The 19066-nt window shown below is 59.7% G+C and overlaps 1 protein-coding gene across 5 annotated transcripts in view; it reads right to left on the reverse strand.

The window, feature by feature from the left end:
• The window catches only part of Agap3 (ArfGAP with GTPase domain, ankyrin repeat and PH domain 3), a 52962-nt gene that overhangs the window by 5197 nt on the left and 28699 nt on the right, over nucleotides 1-19066 (reverse strand). For 2 of the 5 annotated variants that reach the window (XM_026379789.2, XM_026379790.2), the window contains exons 8-11: nucleotides 18014-18172; nucleotides 14434-14526; nucleotides 9642-9746; nucleotides 3873-4041 (exon numbers count right to left, since the gene is read on the reverse strand). In XM_026379789.2, the coding sequence (XP_026235574.1) occupies nucleotides 3873-4041; nucleotides 9642-9746; nucleotides 14434-14526; nucleotides 18014-18172 (526 nt within the window). Of the gene's footprint in view, nucleotides 1-3872; nucleotides 4042-9641; nucleotides 9747-14433; nucleotides 14527-14684; nucleotides 15601-17423; nucleotides 17591-18013; nucleotides 18173-19066 lie in introns of those variants that run through there. The other 3 variants (XM_026379792.2, XM_026379791.2, XM_026379793.2) reach the window with 2 other exon arrangements.

Consider the following 19066-nt stretch of genomic DNA (forward strand, 5'->3'; position numbering starts at 1 on the left):
AGGCGAGTAAGCTAGGCGGGTGGGAGGGAGGAGGCAGTCTGGCCCTGGGGGACAGCAGCACAGGTGGAAAGAACCTTTAGGACAACTCTGCAGGGACCCTGCCCACGGTGGTGGGCCATGCCGCCTTCAGAACTGGTTCTCACGGCTTAGAGTCCCCAGCCGCCGACCTCCCTACTCAGCCGCTTCCCTGTCCCCCCCGCGGAGAGGCTGATGAGCTGGCTGCGCAGGGGGCTGATGGGGATGCGGGAGCGCCACCAGCGCCGCCTGGGGACACGGGGAGGAGGAGCTGCAGAGGGCGGGCCTCCGGCGCTGGCTGGAGGGCCAGACTGGAGCCAAGGGGAGGGGCGGATGGCAGAAAGCCCAGGCAGGGGCTGGAGAAGGGCCAGAGCTCCTACTCCTGCTCCAAAAGGTCAGGGTCCCCGGCCCCCAGTGCAGTGCCTGCCATGAGCGCTGGAGGGCTCCACTGGGCCCCCCTCAGCCTGGGCACCGTCCAGCTGCAGCCTCCCCTCCTCTCTGTCACCTAACCAGGTGCCAGAAGAGTGGGAAGCAGAGAGCCACCACTCACCAGGGTGCTGTGTGCCGGGCAGGGCAGTGGCCTCCCTCCACCGGTCAGTACTAGAAAGGGAGCAGGAGTGCTGGTGCTGGCCCAGGCCGAGCTGCCCAGGGGGCGCTTGGAGGAGTGCAGGGATGTGCTACTGGCCGAGTGGGGGGCACCTGAAGGCGGAAAGTCAGATTGGGAGGGGAGGCCAATGGGAGCCACCTAGAAACACCTTCTTGGAAAAAGGGCCACAGCAGGGTAATGGCCAGAGCGGGAGGGTCATCAGGTGCAGGCCAGGCACACTGTGGAGCCTGCGGCCTCACAGGGCCCCCTGGACCTTCTTGCCCCCTCTCTCCATGAACCACAACAGCTCACAACATCTCACTGTGACTGCAACTGGAAAGGGTAGGGTCACAGGACACTGCAAGGGTCTTGGAGGGGCTCCTGGCCAAGGTGCCATCGTCCCTTGGCTCAGGCCCTATACTCTGTGTGCTGGTCCACATATGTCATTTGATTTGCCTAAGACTTGCTGCCATTCTAACGAGAAATAAGTGTATCAAATTCAAGTAATTATGTCTAATTAGTATTAGTAATTATCCTGTTGGGCTGGAGAAAATTAATCTTTCGTTTCCCATCAGGGAAGAACAGCAGAGCCCAGGGGAGCGGAAGGCCTAGGAGTACCAGGCTGGGCAGATGTGGCCAGCCGTGAAGCCCCAGAGTACCTCAGCCTTCTCCTGGCCCCCGCCCAGGCTGAGTCCCTGCTGCAGAGAGCCTGGCAACACAGCCATGGGCCTCTGAGCCTTAAAGGGCCGGAGCAGGATGCTGAGAACCCAGGTGTCCCTCCCCTTCTTCAATACTCCCAAGCCAAGAGAAGCGGCCACAGGGCTCTGGGAACAGGTGGGCCAAAGCCAGGATGTTTAAATGGGCCAAGGTGCCAGCCAGGTGTGGAGGTTAGCAGAAAGGTGAACAGCCAGGGGCGAAAGCAAGCGGGGGCCAGGCTGGCCCTGCAAGTGCATGGAGGCGGGTGGACAGGAAGGCCTGAGCGGACACGGCCGTCTGAGAGCGGGCCAGACACCCAGCGCGCAGAAGCAGGCGTGAGCTCGGTGTTTTCTTGTATTCATCCTAACAGCCAGAGAGAACTAGACACAGGGTCAGCACATGGTGACGCGGGGACAAGGCCAGCCCAGGGTAATGCACTGACACTGCCCTTCTGAATCCTGCCCAGCCCCTCCTTGGGTCTCGCGGGTCCCTCCTGGATGGGCCTTTCTCTCCCACCTTCGGCAAACCTTCCAGGGACCCTGGCTTCTCCCCACCACTTCCTGCTTTCATCCCCTCCCAGGTTCCAAATCCTACCCCCTCCACCCCAGGCCCCATCAAAGACATCACAGCCCAACTTCCTCCCAAGCCCCCAACCCAAAACCCTGAGGGAGGGAAAGTGCTTTCCCTTTTCTTTGTTAATTCTCCCCTCATTACGCCTGCAATCCCACAATCAGTGTGCACTGTAATTGTCGAATTTGATGCTAATGATTAATGAATTAAACATGGAGCCATCAATTAGTCCTCCGAGGATAATTCTGCATAAAGCAGCGGATAATGTAATTACAGTAACAAAGATAATGAGATGTTAACATCGCCCGGTGAGCGAGAGACATGTGTGAGTGTGCGCGAGGGTCGGTGTCAGCGTGCGGCAGCGGGAAGGGGCTTGGTGAGCGCCGTCCATGCGCTCCTGCTCTTGGGTGGGCACTGTGACTATGGCAGCAGTGTGAAGCACATCAGGGCCCAGGACGGGGACAGGACAGCGGCCTTCTGCTTCCCTCTGGCCACCTGACTCCAAGGCTCAGCTCCCCAGGCTCCCCTTCGGCAAGCCTGTGCTGCGCCTCCTCCTGAGAGCACCCACCCTGACCAGAGGGGCTCCAGACCCTGCCTTCCGCACGGAGGAACACCCCCAGCCTCCCATCTGTGCCACTGGGGCCAGGCCCCACCCGGCACACCCCAGGCTCTTAGCCACCCCGGTGGGGGGACTGTCTCCTCAGCTTCCTTCACTGTTAGAGCTGTCCCTCGCTCACTTCAAGGGCTCCCTTGTTCTGAGCTCAGGGCGGCTCAGAGGAGGGAACAGAACGAGTCCCCTCAGGCTCGCTAAGGTCCAAACGGCAGCTTCCCGCTCACCGTCGGGCTGTGTTCTCAGGTGTCTGAGCCCTGATTTCCTCCTGAAAACAGGGACAAGAGTCTCGACATCACGGTGGTGATGTGGCCCTGGGACCTGGTGTGGACATCCACTACACCTGGCCAGCCCAGTCGGTACTGCCTGGCTGCCCCCACACGGCCAGCTGGGTCAGTGGTGGCCACATGCGCCTTGCCTCAAACAAGGACCACACTTGGGTGCTTGCACCTCACCTACCACCCCTCGGCCTGGACTTCCTCAGCACAAGTCCCACCAGCCTTTCGAGGGAGTGACTGTTGACTGGGGTCACCTCCAGGGGACTTGGTGTTCCCAGCCCCTGTCCATTAAATCCAACACCATCTATCACTGTGACAAACAGAACACCCCAGCATCTCCACATGCACCCTGGCTGAGAGCCTGCCCTGCTGACACCTCAGGCTGGGCATGGGGACAGGACAAGGCAGTGTCCCCAGCAGCAGTTCCTGGGCCCAGAGACAGTAAGTTCTGATGGTCTAGGAGGACGAGCAGGTATACATGGAGGAGAGATCCAGGAACCCAGGCAGCTCAGGGCAACTGACTGGGCAAGACCATCCCAGCAAGGGTGGGGGCTTAGGAGCAGAAGCCCAGGGGAGGAGGATGAGCCGGTGCTAGGAAGGGAGCACTGGGGGACAGAGGGCCTTTTACCAAAGCCCGTGCTATCACACCAAAAGCAGCCCAGGCTGCCCTGCGGCCATAACCCCCTCTCAGCCCGACTTTACTCCAGATCACTAGACATACGGTGCCTCCCACCCTCAGGATCCTCTCTAAACTCAGCCCTCACATGCAGAGAACCCGCGTTTCACTGTAGACCTGAGGATGTTTGCCTGGTGGCCCCCGATGGTTCTGTCCCCTTCTGCCCCATACAGCAAACTAGGATGCTGGCCTCCCTTGGCTCCAGATGCAGTGAGGTGGTCCTGGGACCACTGGGCCCACCTGACAGCCAAGGCTACTTGACCACCCTGCTAGAGTTGCATCCGGGTCACAGCATGTGACTTGAGATGCTCCTGAAGCATGGTGCTGGCTGGCCATGTGTTCAGAGCCCCAGGCCTGGGCGGAGAACTGCCGGTCCTGGAACATGTGCCTCCCTGGCCCCTCTGCAGCCACTCTCAGCATCCACCGTGGTGGCAGCCTCACCTGTGCCCCCACCCAGCTGTGAACTGCTTCGCTCCATGGCCAGCCCATTGGCTCGCGGGCTGGTGCCCGGGGCTGTGGCAGGTGTGGCTCGGGGCAGGCGCTTCCCTGGCACTTTCACCGTCGTCCGCAGCAGGTCGATCTCCTTGCCGTGGATGTTCTGCATGTAATCCTAGAGGCCGTGTGCACAAGACAGAGGCATTAGGACAGGCATCCCAGGGCAGCCACGTCTCCAGCACCAACCCCTCGATTCCTAGGTCCTTCCTTGCTTTGCTAAGTCATGGGATAGCTCAGTCTCAAAAAGCTGGGCTCCGAAGCCCACAGACACCTCCTGGTCTGGATCACACCAGATCCCCATGGGGCTCACAGGATCTCACTGGGACCCGAGGATCTAGAGCCAAGTGGCAAGACTTGAGGTCCTTAGAGACTGAGTACGACCTGGAGATGGTTCAGGGAGACAGCACCCCTGTGGCCAAGGAGGGAACTGGCAGACTCAGACATGGATGATGGAGAAACCCCAAGCTCCAAGGCTGGCCAGGAGGCACTCAGCCCCATTTCTCAAGCTCCCAACCCCAGCTGGCCACTGGGAACTTCAAAGTTTAAGAGAGTCCCTAGACCTTGGGAAGGTGCCTGATTAACAAGCATTTGTCAAACTTTTAAGGAGCAGGCTTTAATTCTCCCTGCTGAACCGAGGAGTGCAGCAGCAGGTCCAGGGATTCACACCCCAGACTCTTTTTTGGTGGGGACTGTCAGTGCATCTGCCCGTCTGTATGCTGGGGTTACTGCACTAGAGCAGGGTTTATTATCTATGTATGCTTCACACATTGTCTTACGTAATCTTCCCAACCACCTGACGGCGAGTTCTGCGCCTGTTTTGGAGATGAAGAAACGGAAGGTTTATCACCCAAGATCAGTTAGGAAGTAGCAGACCAGACTCAGGCTGTGCTCCTAGAGCCTGCGCTGGGCCCGGGTCTCAGCCAGCTTTCAAGTCAGCCAGAAAGAAGCCCTAGGAAGTGGGGGGTGTGCTGTGCTTGGACCCCAGCCCCGCTCAGACACCAGGGTGGAGCAGTGGCAGGGCCCTCTGTGCCTGAAGGCCCGCTTCCCCTACTGCTTCTCGCCTGCCCTTCCCGACTGCTGACCCTGCTTCCAGGCTCCCTGGTGGTTCCGGGCCCCTCTCTATAGTACGCCAGCGCTTCCTCCAGGGTCTCTATACCTTCCTGAGAGAAGGATCAGGCGGCGTGGCTTGATTTGATTTGACTAATTACGCTGATGAGAAAAAATGGGCTCCTCGTGTCCCCTTCCCAGGCATCTGGGGTGTTGGGCATCCAAGTTCTTCCCTGGGGGAGCATTCCAAACATGGCTACCTGTGGATGCCCAGGCCTCCCACCCGCACCCCTGGGGTGGTGGGCTGCTTGGTTACCGTACCCTTTCGGCTCCCAGGAAACAGGACAATGTTCTCCACACAGAAGGGCAGAGTGGCTGCCCCTCAGGAAGCAGTAGGAGGGCAGGGGGTCTTATCAGGGCTCAAGGGTGGCCCCTCACTTTGGGAATGAGGACATCAAATAGCCTAGGGGCCACCTGGTCCCTGGTCACTAAGAGAACGTGGCGTTACCAGTGAGGAAGAGGTGAGTGAACAAGGCAATGAGAGCCCCCAACACTAGCCTCTGGCCTGAGGCCTGCTCTAGGTGGGCTGCACTAGTGAACACCCGGTGGGAGGGCCTGGGCCAAGTCCAGCCCTGCGAGGCCTGGCAGAGCTGGTGGCTGCCTTCATTCTCCAGGTGGCCTTCCCAGGCAGAAGCCTACTGGAGGGCCCAGGCCTGACGACCAGAGAGCAGGAGTCGCTTCTGGAAGGTGTGCTCAAGAGAAGCCCCCATTTCCTGCTACTAACATTCTCTGCGTCTGTGCCTTCCTGCCACCCCAGTTCTGCAGGGCACACCTGCTCTGGGGTGTTGTTCATTGTCTCAGACCTGTAGAAGACACGGGGAATGAACCAGAGCAGCCTCCACCCCAGCAGGACCACTCTGAGACGTCCCGCGTCTCACCAAGGTGGCTGGGTGGGAGATACCCGGGGACCCCTCCTGGCCCTCCAAAGGCACCTCTACCTGATCCTTCTGTCGCTGACTGAGCTCCACCCCCAGTCACTGCTGGCCCTCTGGTCTGCTTCCAGCCTGGTGTCCAACACGTGATTTCACGGTCTTGCCCCTCTTCCCAGACACAGCTTCTACGTGCTGGAGTCCCCAGTCTCTGTACATACTGACCCCTGATCCCTGCTAGTCCCCATCCCCAGTCCCTGTACATGATCGCATCTTGGATCAGCTGTTCTAGACAACTGTCAACGGCTGGCTGGCCAAAGGCCCAGCTGCAGTTCCTCTCCTGGGGGGGGGGGCTCGGGCTGCTCCAGTTCACAAGGAGGTCACTGCTGCTGCAACAGTTTTCCCCACTTGAGCCCGGGATGCCCAGGCTGGGACGTGGCAGCAGCTGACCCTATGCCAAGAACAAGAGCAGCACAGAGGTGCTCGGTTCAGGGCCAAGGAGCCAGAAACTGGCTTCAGGGGAAGAGACTGCCCAACCTCAGCACCTAACTGCCCCCCACAGACACTCTGCGCCGGGCAGGCCAACACCCGCAGCACCTGCCTCCAGGTCCGAGGCCCAGCCAGCTCCAGGTCCAGAGCTGAGCCATGGAGCCTGGGCCTGGAGGACACTCTAGTGATGGAGCCTGGAGCAGCAGCAGGGACAGGGACCTCAGGCTCAGAGCAACAGCGTTTCCCTCCGTCAGCAGAACAGGGAGCGTGGTGGTGGCGGTGGCAGCGGCTGCTCAGGAGAGCGGTCACCACGGCTGCCTTTATTACCCACCATCAAACAGCAATTTCTTCCCCAGCCTCCTCGCTAATTACCCAGCCAGCGTTCTCATCTCGTTTTATTACTGGAATTAACAACGAGTTCAGAGCGTGGAAAGCTATTAAGATGTGTGATTAAGCCACATTCAATTAGTTTCTACAAACAATTTAATTGATGTTGCAGATAGAATTAACAGAAGGTGATTGTGTGAATGGCTCCGCTGGCTGCAAAGCGGGGGAGGCTGCGGCAGGCTCTCTTGGGCCAGGCAAGATTCGGGCGCGAAGCTCGAGGCCTGCCCACCAACTCCTTCTCCGCAGGCCTGGCCAGCCTCCATCAGTAGGGGAGGCCCTGGCGCCACGGCTCTGGCTCCCAGGCAAGCCCTGTCCCCAGCAGGTGCCCAGACAGGCCTGGGTCCTGCCTGAACTCCGGAGTCAACAGAGGCCCTCCTCTCACAGTCGGGATGGAGCCTCCACAGCCTCCAGGGAAGCCACTGCTTGCAGGGAAAGAGGCTGCCTGGTCACCACTGCCACTAAAGAGCTGTGGAGGCTGGTGGACAAAGGGGAGATGGAGCAGGGAAGGTGGCAGAGGTGAGGGCTGGCAAATGAGCAGTTAGGTGAAGGGGCGGGAGCAGGGGAGAGGCTGGCTTCAAGAGCCCAACACAGGAGCTGAACTGGGCCCCAAGAGCGCGGCTGCCCACAGCAGCCCTGGTTTCTGCCATGGCTTGTTCTGTCGCCAGGACTGCAGTTTGAAACCAGATTTGTGACTTCTTGATGAGGAAAGATGACAAGATAAGCAGAGCAGGGCAGACGTGTCTAGCAGGAGGGATACGGGAGTTGACCATGGCCCAGGGCAATGAAGAGCTGCTGCTCACAATGGGGGACTCCTGCTCTCAGAGGACTTGGCCACAGCCCCTCTTCCCTGAGACCCAGGGGGCAGGGGAGCAGGACCTGGTGCTGGGCCAGCAGGTCACACCCCTTAGAATTCACCCTGCAAGGACAAGAGGACAGGCCCAGAAGCCCGTGGCACCCAAGTACTGTCACAGGTCCCTAAAGCGCATAGTGCAACAAGTGGGACTCCTGGGGGACTCAGATGCCCAGCCTGGCCTCCCAGCAGCCTGAACTACTCCTCCCTGTCAGCAACTTTCTCCCCAAAGGGAGCAGCTCCTGGTGAGGGCAGGAAAATCTGGGTAACACTGACAATCAGTCAGGGGCCCAGGTCTCAGCTCAGCTGCTGGCCCATGACTGACCAGTCACAGCCCGCTGAGCCTCTGCTCTCCAGCAGGTGTAGAGAGAGGGCACGTCCACATGCCTTCCCTCTTCCTCTCTGGAGATCAGAAACCCCGCTCCACCACAACTGACCCTTCTCTCCATGTTCCAAGACATTTCTGCCATCCCTCCTCTTCATATTGGATCCCTTCAATCTCTGGGGAAGGGGACAGCAAAGGGGCAGACTATGTGCCCAGGTAGGGTCACACAATCAGAAAGGAACTGGTAAGTACGCAGGAGAGGGATGGCTGAGGCTACCCTACTTAGGCAAGGGCCAGATGTTTCCTGTAGGCCAGTTCCCAAGCTCCTCAGTCCAGATGGACACACTCAGAAAGCATGTGCTAACCTGCCTGGTGACAGGGGTAAATCATGCCCCATGGGAGCACTGGGTTCCTCCTGCCTGTGAACAGGCAGCTGTGGGGCCTTTTCCTTGGGGAACACTGTGAACTTACTAGTGTCTCTGGTGCACAGCTCTGGCTCTCCCTCAGGTGTGGACTGTCTGGAGGTAGTGCAGACTGTGCCCTTTCACTGCCTAGGATGCTGTGTCCCTGTTGTCATGATGTACTAGGGGCCCTTGATGCCTCTCTCGTGGTCTCTTCAGGACTCTGGAGAAGGGTGAGGCCTGGGTGAGGAGGGCAGGTAAGGCAAGGAAGGAGCTTGCTAGACCAAAAGGATGTGGTCCTTCCCCATCTCTCCAGGGACAATGGCCACCTGGCATCCTGGCACAGGTCCTACCCTGCAGGGTCAGGGCTATTAGAAGGAATGATCTAACTGATGGTGGCCCCGAGCTAAGGAGAAGGGCCAGTACCAGAGGAATCAGATGAGAGGAAGCCCAGATCTCTTCTCATGTGTTCTCTGCAGGGCCGTCTGGACAGTGCAGGTTGTGGACAGGGAACATGGATCCCAGCACCCTTGGGCTGGGCCTCCTAACACCATGTGCACTCCGAGGCAGGCCAGGGACCCTCGGAGGCAGGCCCAGGGCTCGGGCTAGGGTGGGGCTGGCCCACGTGCTGTGCTTGAGGGGCTTCACAGGAGAACTCATTAGCCCCACAGTGGGGTGGTGACAGAGATGGATTCTGGTGACAGCTGTGTGCTGGAGACACGCAGTGAGGGGAGGGGGAGAGGCAGGGTGGGGGGAGCTGCCACGGGGGCCACACTACACTCACTGCAACACCCACACTCCCAACGCCAGGCCACGCGCCCTCAGAGTCCTCTTCCCAGATAACGCCACCCACTCTCCTCCCAAGAGCATCTGCACGAGGCCTCAGTGTGGCTTAACTGCCATCTTGTCCTCCACCTTCCTAGGCCCAAGAGCCCAAGACTCCCCATTGGTATGACCCAGCTAAAGTCACTGCTTAGCAGCACAGGCACCCCTGGCTACAGATATCCCCAAAGTGGGTGGAGCCAGCTCTTCAAACCACTAGAAGTGGATGTGTAGCCTGGCTGCCCAGGGGCAAGGGAGGGACAGACTGGCCTTGCCAACCTAGCACTGGGCAGGGTAAACATCCCTGGGGGGGGCGCTTCCTCCACAGGCTCAGCAGGGCCTGGGTCATGTGCCTGTCCCAATTCAAAGTGCAGTTCCTTCTTAGCGGAAAACCCACTTGAGATCATTACTGAGAGATTATCTTGTTACCCTCCCTCCACCTCTTACTGCTCCTCCTGGACTCACGTGCAGGCTGGGATGGTAGGTGAGCAGCCCGTTGTCACAAAGTGTCACATACTTCTTCTTCCACTCCTTGTTCAGGGATTTGCCACTCCGCTTCAGCAGTATCCCCTAAGAACAGAGATTTAATCAGGCCAGGAGCCAGCCCTGTGTCATGGGGCAATGAAGACAGAGGTCCAATCAAAGGCCAGAAGGGTCTGTTTGACCAGAGAAGGCAGGCACAGTGTCACTGCGTGACACCACCCTGCATCCCACCTTCTCCTGAGCCATGTGGCTGAGCAGAGAGCCTTTAAATCTCAATCCTCCTGCAGAACTCTGCTCTGTGACCAGGAAGTGGCCTGGACTGCTGTCCTGGTGCCCCCCAGCCCCCGTTTGCACAGCCACATCAGCAATAGACTCAGAGGGTCTCCAGCAGTGATGCTCCCACCCAGGAGGCGCCACAGATAGTTGTGGAACAGCAGCAGAGATTTCTGCAGGGCCTGGCCTTCCACCCCCTGCAGCATTCCTGCATAGGGCAGACAAACCCCCAAGTATCCCAAGAACACCTCAGACCCCAAGCTCTAAAGCACCAGGAAGCCCCAACCTTCCATCTCAGCCCCCCAAACTTCCTGAGTAAGCAGGGAAGTCACTCTAAAGGTGGCAGTCAGCTGGGGTGATGGTCAACACAAGCTCCGCAAGGGTAAGGACTGTGTTTTGCTTACTGATAAACTCTCAGCACCTGGGATAGTATCTGGGCCACAGCAGACCCAGAACTGGGTGAAAGCTCCCTGGCCATCAGGTGATGAAGGTGAAGTGCCCCGGGTTGAAACCAGAGCCCCATCCCCAGCTTTGCCTCCCTCTTGACAAACCTGCTCCTCTAACAACTCCAAAAAGGCGCCCTCACCCAGCTCTGGCTGGTTCCCTGAGACTACAGACAACACAGCAGGGTGGGTGGACACCAGGTGGCAGATCCCCCAGCCTGATTCAGGAGCTGTGGGAAGAGGCAGCCCTCCCTGCAGATTCCAAAGTCCCACAGGGGGAGCTGGAATGTGGTCAGACCCCCACACGGGGGCCAAGCAGGAAAGGCTGCGGGCACACTGCTGGTAGAGCAGGGGCTGGCCCTGGGCTCCACCCACAGGGGTGAAGGAGAATGACACTGACCACACATACAGAAGGCAGCAGCCAGGAGCCCCGGAATGGCTTCTCCTGCAAGAATGGAGGCCAGGAGAGTGGGCATGAGGAGATTCAGCAGGAGAAAGCAGGAAGAACCTCTGTCTTCCCATGGAGGAGGGAAGCACCCAGCTGAATTGTACCTGCCCCTCTAGTTCTTCCAATGAGGCTCAGCCCTAGTGGTTAAGATTAGGAGGAAGGTGGATTAAGGGCTCCCAACGGACCTCTCCCTTCCAGCCCAGGCGAGATGGAGGTGAGGGAGGGCGCTCAACCCAGGCGCGAGCAGCTTGGTAATTCCCACTTCCAGCTGTTTCACTCCTGGCCACCCCTACTTCCTTCCCCTGTCCCCTCCTCCCCCTGCCACCCTCAAGAGACAAATGCCATTGTGGGCCTCTGAAGATGCAGCCCGTTCCTTGTCCCCATCAGTGTGGGAGACCCTGTCCTCAAAGTGGGCTTCTGATAACAAGACAGGCCGATGGGTCTGGAGCCTTGATGACCTGCCTCTGGATGTAGTGTCCTTGTCAAAGGCCAGGGCAAGTGTGGCTGAGAGCCAAGCAAATAGTCTAGCTGCACGCTCGCCCCCTCCCCAAACACAGGGCCCCAAGAACAGGTGCCTGTGAGGACAAACAGCCATCAGGCTCTGGAGACACCAGGAGTTATCCCTAACTTCCTACAGGAAGAATGACCAAGTGCCAGTGGGCACTGTGGTGGAACCTCCCAGGTGGGCATGCTGGGGCAGAGCCTCCTGGATGGAGGACACCTGTTCTGAGCCCAGGGTGGGTGTCCTGGATGGAACTCCTGCCCAGCTTTCTTGCCCCTCAGCACAGAACTCTCTCCTCCTGCCCTCTGGATGGCTCCCCTCCAGCCTTCCCCTGGGGCTTGTGCACAGCCTCCAGCCTCCCTCAGTCCACACTCAGCAGGGCCTGCCCTCACCTTCTCCCCTGGGTGCAGCCCCAGCTTCCAGTCCTGGGGATGGAGGCCAGGCTTCCATCCCTTTTCTGCCCACAGCTGGCCCTTAACATTCTACAAACCATCTGGCTCTGGCTCTGCTTTCTCCAACAAACGGGGAGTGTGGACTTAGGGACTCAGCACCTTCCTGCTGGGACCTACTTAGGTCCTCTTCCTCCCTGAGAAAGGGATCGGAGGCAGACGTTGCCTCGTCTAGGAGGGAAGCCCTTTTCCACCTTCATCACCTGGCCGCCTCTCAGGGACAGGCAGGTAAGCAGCCGGCGTGGTAATGAGGCTCGTTAGCTGAGGGTGTGGGCGGAGGGCCCAGGGCTCGGCCAGCGGAGCTGCGGGCAGGTTCGCCCTCGGCCCACGCCCCGCCCACCTCTCACCTGCCTGCCGCCCAGGCCTCCTGCCGGCCGCCCAGGCCCCAGCCCAGGCCCCAGCCCAGGCCCCAGCCCGTGCTCCGAGAGGGAAGGAGCCACAGGGTTCCTGCTCCCCTCCCTGGCCGGCTGCGCACGGCGGAGCAGGAAGCAATCTGGGACGGAATGGGAGCGGTGCGGAGGCGACAGCCCCCAGAGGACCCGTTCCCGCCGCCGCCTCCCTCCCAGCTCCGCCAGCCGACTTAATTGCGGAGTCCGGATTGATTGGGAATGCAAATGGCAACTGAAATGCAATCTCCACTCCCAGCAGGAGCTGGGGGGAGGGGAAGGAACAGAAACGGGGAGACCGGGGCAGGAGGGGGGAAAGGGAGGGCGCGGACCTGGCGGGTGGGACCAGTCTGGTTGGGTGAGGCTGCCAGGCCGCTGGGAGGGGAGGCGAGCAGGGCCGGCCCCCACCGGTAAAGGCCCATCTTGCGGGAATGGGCCTGGGCCTGCGCACCCCAAAGGAAGCAGCAGCGATCCCGGCCTGCATCAGCAGCGCAGGCAGCCAGCCTCGAGGACCGCCCACCGCAGGCAGGACCGCCCCAGGCTGGCCACGGGAGGGGCCTCCTAGAACGGTCTCAAGTAATATTCAAGTGACCCAGCTGACTCCAGGCTGGCACCCAGAGTGCAGCTTCCTGGGCCCCCTCACATCTACCCCTCCACCCATCCAGTGGGGGAATAAATAACCAACCCCCAGTCTCACAAGCCCCAGGCGGGAAGATGCGGGCAGATGAAATGGCCTCCGGCTGACTTAAGTGAACACGCCTCCCTTCACCTCTCCCACCCGAGCAGACCAGCCTATGCCTAGCAAGAGGCCCCTCACCACATGAGGTCAATCGGCTTATGTGTCACCAGATTCTACACACACCCCAAAACGTGTGCCTGGGAGACAAGAGAAGGCAAAAACTCTGCAGCCAGTCCATGCTCCCAGCCTTCTCAGGTGACCTCAGGAGGCCAACCCAACTGCAGTGGTCCCTGCCAGACCTAAGTGCAATGAGCATCTCAAGAGAGAGGTGAAGCAGAAAAGGCAGGATGTAGATCAAGGCACGGCTCCCCCTTCAGGGCCCTGCCATATCTCCTTGGACACCTCATTCAAAATTGATCTTCATAGGGAATCAGAAACTCCCATCCTTACCACGTAAATCCCAAGTCCCAACTCAGGAGGGCCTAACCAGACCACAGACCCTGGCTAAGCTCTGGCCATTCGGGTCACCTCTAGGGCCCAACCTGGCAACTTGGCCCCTGTAGACACAAGGTGTGCAATCACCAGATCCCAAGGTTCAAGTCAGCAGCAGAAGGGAACGGCAGACTAACCACCCGCTCAGCCCTCACTGGCACCTTAGGTCCTGAGGCTCCTGCCCATGCTCCAAAGAGACACCTCTGCATTCTACCCACCCACCCCGCAGCTCCAGAGCACCTACCCTACATACTTCCACCTCTGGCCAAGACAACCCTCATAGATTGTTTTTTTTCTGGCACCAGAACCCCCAACAGGAGGTCTGGGAGTACCAAGATTAGGTGGACTAGAACTCTCAGGAGGTAACTCCAAAATGAAGTGGGGTAGAGACAGAGGGGGATGGCATCTCCACTGAATTGTTTTCTTTGAAAATGAAGAGAGGTAAGCTGGGTATAGTGCGTGCCTGTACTCCCAGCTACTCAGGAGGCTGAGGCAGGAGGACTGTAAGTTCAAGGCCAGCCTGGGCAACTTATACCCTGTCTCAAAATTGAACACAGGGGCTGATTAGCTCAGTGGTACAGTGCTTGCCTTGCATGAATTAGGCCCTGGATTCCACCCCTATACCATCAGGGGAAAAAAAAAAAAAAAAAAGAAAAAGAAGCTCAAATTGGTAAAACTGAGCCAATGGCCCTCAGGTGGGATCATCCTCAGAACCCACTTCCACGCATTCTCCTCAGGTTACTCTCAAGAACTCTCTTCCTTAGCCCATGGACCAGAAGCTCCATTACCTCAGAAACAGCAGGTCTGGGAGCCACCAACTGAGGGCAGCAGGTAGCTCTCTGCTGCCCCCTGGTGGTGATGAGCAAGAACAGGCAGAGCTGCTGGCCCAAAGGCGGCAGCATGGGGAAGAGGCTGCTGGGCCTTGGGTTTCTGAACAGGAGCATGGACCCTTATACCTGCATAAGAACTTGTGCCTGGGAGAAAGAAACTCACCACTTACACCATCTCCCTCATCACAGAGGCCCCAAGAAGAACCACCCACCAGCACTTCTGGGGCCTCACTCTCAGCTGCCCTGAGCCCATGGGGAAAGCAAGTGCTGACCTGCTTGATGGGGATGGCCCTGCCGCTCCCGATATTGTCCACCTTGCACTCTGCAGCCTTCTTCTCCCGGTCCAGGTCAGCACCTTTTCGAGACTGGAAGAGAGAAGAAGAGGCGGGTTAGCGGCTCAGGGTCTGGGCGGAGAGCTGCCTGGAGTTCCCAGCCCTCCCGCCTTATTCCCTCCTCCTGGGCAGCCCTAGCAGAGGGGCGGCCGGGGCGGCGGGACCGGGAAGGAACTGAGACCACGAGTATTCCAACGGGTTTATTCTTACACACGGCACCATACAGAGCAGCACAGGTCACTGATCCGGGCCCGACCCTCCCAAAAGAGCAAGGACACGAAATACCGAGGGTGGGAGGAGCACACAGCCCGGGAGGCTGGGGTGTAAGAGAAGGGAGGGGCCAGGAGAGGTGGCTGGTGGGGCTGAGGGCTGGCCAGGAGCACAGGGCACGACAACCGGGGAGAGCAAAGTCCAGAAGTGAGCAGACGGTGGACCGTCTGCGGCACAGACACCACGCGGCATGTGGCACCGAGCGTGTCGGCGTGGCCCGAGGGCACAGTGGATGGAGAGAGAGAGGAGAGAGGCCAGAAGAGGCCCTGCGCCCTGCCAAGCTCCTGGGGCAGAGTCCACCCAAATGCGGATCCTAGGAAATAGGGGGAGGCCGAAAAGAGGGGGCAAGGCAAGCGCGGTGGCGGCGGCTTCTGGAGCAGGAGCAGGAACGGCAGAAGTCCATGCAGGAAGGAGCAGAGGAGGGGAGGGGCAGGAAAGCTCCCCCCAGGAGCAGCTGGGCCAGCGGGCTTCGGCGCCCCAGCCCCTCTGGGCCTCGTCGCGCTGGCCGGCCGGCGTGGGGCCGAGCTCCCTTCTTCTCCATGCAGCGAGCCTGGCGCAGTGTCCAGCCGGGCCTGGTCCCGGGCAGCCCCCAGCACGGGCTCCAGCGTTCCTAGCCTTCCCTGGGGGTGGGGTTAGTTACAAAGGTTCCTGTGGGTCTCTGGAGCGGGGAGCTCGGCGGCCGCTTCTCATCTGAGAGCAGTCCCAGGGCCCGGCCCGCCTCCGGCCCCGCACAGGGGGAATGTCCAGAGGTGCTGTGTGTCACCACCTGGTCTTCTAATTTGGAAGGAGTTGGAAAGGCCTTTTTGTTGATGAAAAGTTGGAAACAGTGGCACATATCTGCAAATATCGAAAGAATAAAGATTTTGGCAAGTTATACTCAAGCCCCGCACAAGTCGGTCAGCACTGGTGAGGGCAGAGACCCAGGCGCCTGGGGAGAGGCGAGGCGGCAGCAGGATGAAGAGGAGGAGGAGCAGGAGGAGGAGGAGGAGGAGGCGGCGGCGGCTGCACCCACTGGGCAGATGTGGCCCAGCAGTCCATCTCAGAAGGGAATGTCCACCACTCGGAGGCCTGGGCCCATCCCTCCTGTTCTCCCAGGCTGCCAGGAGCCAAGGGCACAGAGAGGGGCCAAAGGACTGCAATTGCAGTGTGGGAAAAGCACAGCCAGAGGGAGCAGGAAGAACTGGGCAAAGAGCTACCGGAGAGTAAACTGCCACCCGGCAGCTCCAGGTCAGCACCTGTCCCCAGTCCCCTCCTGGGCTTCACAGCCCAGACCGCCACAGCCCTCTGCCCCTTTGGCCCAGGGAAGAGGAAGGTGGGTGAAACTGCTGCCACCAGGTCCCCAAACAGAAATGCTAGTTGGGGAGCAGGGCCCAGCCCGCCCCAGCCAGGCTGGTGAGCCGAGAGGCTGCCAACCTCCAGAGGACCCCAGGAGCCCAGAGGGGCGCCTCTCCCATGAAGGACAGGAACAGGGGCAAGAGTGGCAACAAATGAGTACATGGAGTCATGGGGGAGACTGGGGATGTCAAACCAGTCCCCGCGAGGGATCACCAGCCATAGAGCAGGCAGGACACACAGGGCGCCCCTTTGAGCAGGTTTGATGAGGGAGAAGGGTGGCCCCAACAGCGATGATGGGGGGAGGTCCCAAGATACCCCATAGAGACGGACATGCCTTGAGGCCGCCTCAGGGACAATGGCGCAAGTGAAGTCACCATGGAAATGATGGAGAGAAAAAATAAGGTCGCCACTGTGAAGATGGAGAGAATGGAAGGGCCTGGAGGGAAGGCAGTGCTATGAGCTTGCAGCAGAAAGGGGCGCAGGAAGCAGCACAGCTGAGGAAGGCAGGCAGCAAGGCGCACATGGAGCGAGCACAGAATGCCGCCGAGGAGGCTGTGGAGCCAGAGTGGCGGGTGCAGGAGGGAGGCGGAGGGTGCCCTGGGGTTGAACCAGCCAGTAGGGGAAGATGGGGGGTTAAGAATGGAATCCAGGCAGGGGATGACTGAGGCACAATGCTGGGGAGCAGGGTGCCAATAGCGGTCACCGTGACACAGGTACCCCAGGGTTCTACAGCAGCAACAGCAGCAGGTGTGGGCACAAGCAGGTGGCCACAAAGGCTCCGAGCATCTCAATGAATAGAACAGAGGCAGGAAGCTGCAGGTGTGAGAGGGTCAGGGCTGGCAAGTGCAGTGGGTGGCAGCAGCCACAGAGAGGTCTGTGAGCGCGCAGGGCAGGCGCGGTGTGCAGAGGCAGGCAGCCAGCAGGGGGCGGTGTGCAGGCAGGGCAGAGGCGAGGACACAGGAGCAAAGCCTGGGGCACTGGCTCTGTCTGGCCGGGTCCAGAGAATCTGGCCTGGCTGGCTGGATTCAGGCCCAAGCCAAGAGCCAAGCCCTGGCTCTCAGAAAGAGGCGCATGGAGTGACGCAGAGGGACAGGCCGCTCACCCACCTTTGTCTGGCCAAGACTCCAGGAACAGTCCAGCCAGAGCCCAGCAGGAGGGCCAGAGTTGGGGAGAACACAGTGTATAAAAACTGGGAGTGGAGGGACACCAGGCTCAGAGGCCCACGAGCTGAGGGGCTGGCCCTGAGCAGGGGGTATGCCCCACTCTGGGTGGGAACAAGAGGTTGGTGGGGAGGGGCAAGTAGCTCACAAGGAGACAGGACAAACCTGAGCGGGAGGCACGAGGCAGCGTGGTGAAGCCCAGGAAAAGATGGCTAAGCCTTTGTTAAACCAATCACAGCGGTGGGTGGGAAGCATGAATGTTCCCCTCGGCAGTGGGGTAACGGAAAAAGAGCCGGAAGGCGGATTGGGAGGCCTGGCTCTGACTCTAGCTCGGCCAGCTAACCCTCTGTGTCGCCTTGGGCAAACAGCCTTCTGGCCTCCGGTTCATTAGCTGTTGAATCAAAGGGGGTCAGGGGAGTTAGGCCACCAGTCCAGAGATCCCTTCAAGATGACACAGAAACCCTCGGGGCTGGGAGGGAGGGAGGCTGCAGGGGAGCGTGGGCACAGGGGGTCGGACGGTGGGCTGGGGGCATGGTGCGGGCTGTGAAGGGAAGCCCCTCGTGGGCTCAGAGGAACAGTCTAGAGATTCTGAGGGCCCAGTGAGGGGCCTCTAGAAGCCATGTGTGTCCTCGAGTGAGAGGCTGCAGGTGGCATCCTTTGACGGGGGCTGCCCGTGCCCTCCTGGTGGGAGCTTGGTGCTCGGCCCTGCCTGTGCAGTGGCAGCAGCTGGGCAGGGAGGAGGGCGGGGCACGTACCGTGAAGATGTTGGAGCGCCGTTTGGACTGCTTGCGGATGGGCGTGGGAGTGGAGGAGGCAGCGATGGTCTCGATGCGCAGCTCCCGCTGGCTGATGCTGGGGGTTGAGGGGACGGAGGACGAGTAGTCGCTGAAGGCGCTGCTGCCGCCATTCGTGGCCTAAGGACAAAGAGGGCTGCTGAAGTGGCTCTGGGGCGGGGCGGAGAGGGATACTGGGCAGCAGGCAGGTGCCAGGAATTCTTGACCTGGCTAGGGGCGCACAGTGACAGAGGCACCACTGGGTCCTAACAGTATGTGTTGAGAGGAGCTGGAGGGGCGAGGAGGCCAGGAGGGTCCAGTTGCCACTGCTACAATGTGCCACTGGAGCTGCCCCACTAGCTTTTGTCCTGGAGCCCTGAAAGGAGGGTCTCTGCACCTAGACTAGGGAGCTAGATCAGAGTTGAGGACCAGCAGGCCAAAGTCAGAGACACAGCCTGGAAGTGAAGGAACTGTGGAGCCCTTGCTAGCAGGTGATCTGGAACAGGGAGCAGCTCACCTCGGATGGACCCTAAAGTCAGACACATCTGACACCTTGGAAAGAGGCCAGGAGTGGATGCTGAGGGGTCTAAGATTTGCTCTGAGCATGTGTGTGGTAGGGACAGAGACACAGCGCAAAGAGCAGAACGGACTGGACTACCAGAGTAAGCTTCAGGTGGGAACAGAGAAGGGAAGGGAAAAGAAACGACAAAGCTCACAGGTGGAGTGCACCACAGGGTCTGCTCCAGGACTCGGGAGACCAGAGGCCTGCACCCACCTGCTCTCACCACAGCACCTGGCCTAAGCCCTGCTTCCTCAAACTCTAAGGTAAGCCTAAGGAGCCACCAAGCAGAGCTGCCAGGGCAGGGTGCAGCTGCTCTCAAAGAATGTGAAGAAAGACCTACCCCTCCTCCTCTCTCCTAAGAGGGTTACTGATGGGAATTCCAGCACCTTCTCACAAGTCCTAAAGGGATGGGGAACTGCAACAAGGCTGCCGCTGGAAAGTGCAGTGAGCCTGTCCATGTATGGCCCAGGGTT

The sequence above is a fragment of the Urocitellus parryii genome, chromosome 3, assembly GCF_045843805.1.
Source record: "Urocitellus parryii isolate mUroPar1 chromosome 3, mUroPar1.hap1, whole genome shotgun sequence".
Classification (NCBI taxonomy): Eukaryota; Metazoa; Chordata; class Mammalia; order Rodentia; family Sciuridae; genus Urocitellus; species Urocitellus parryii.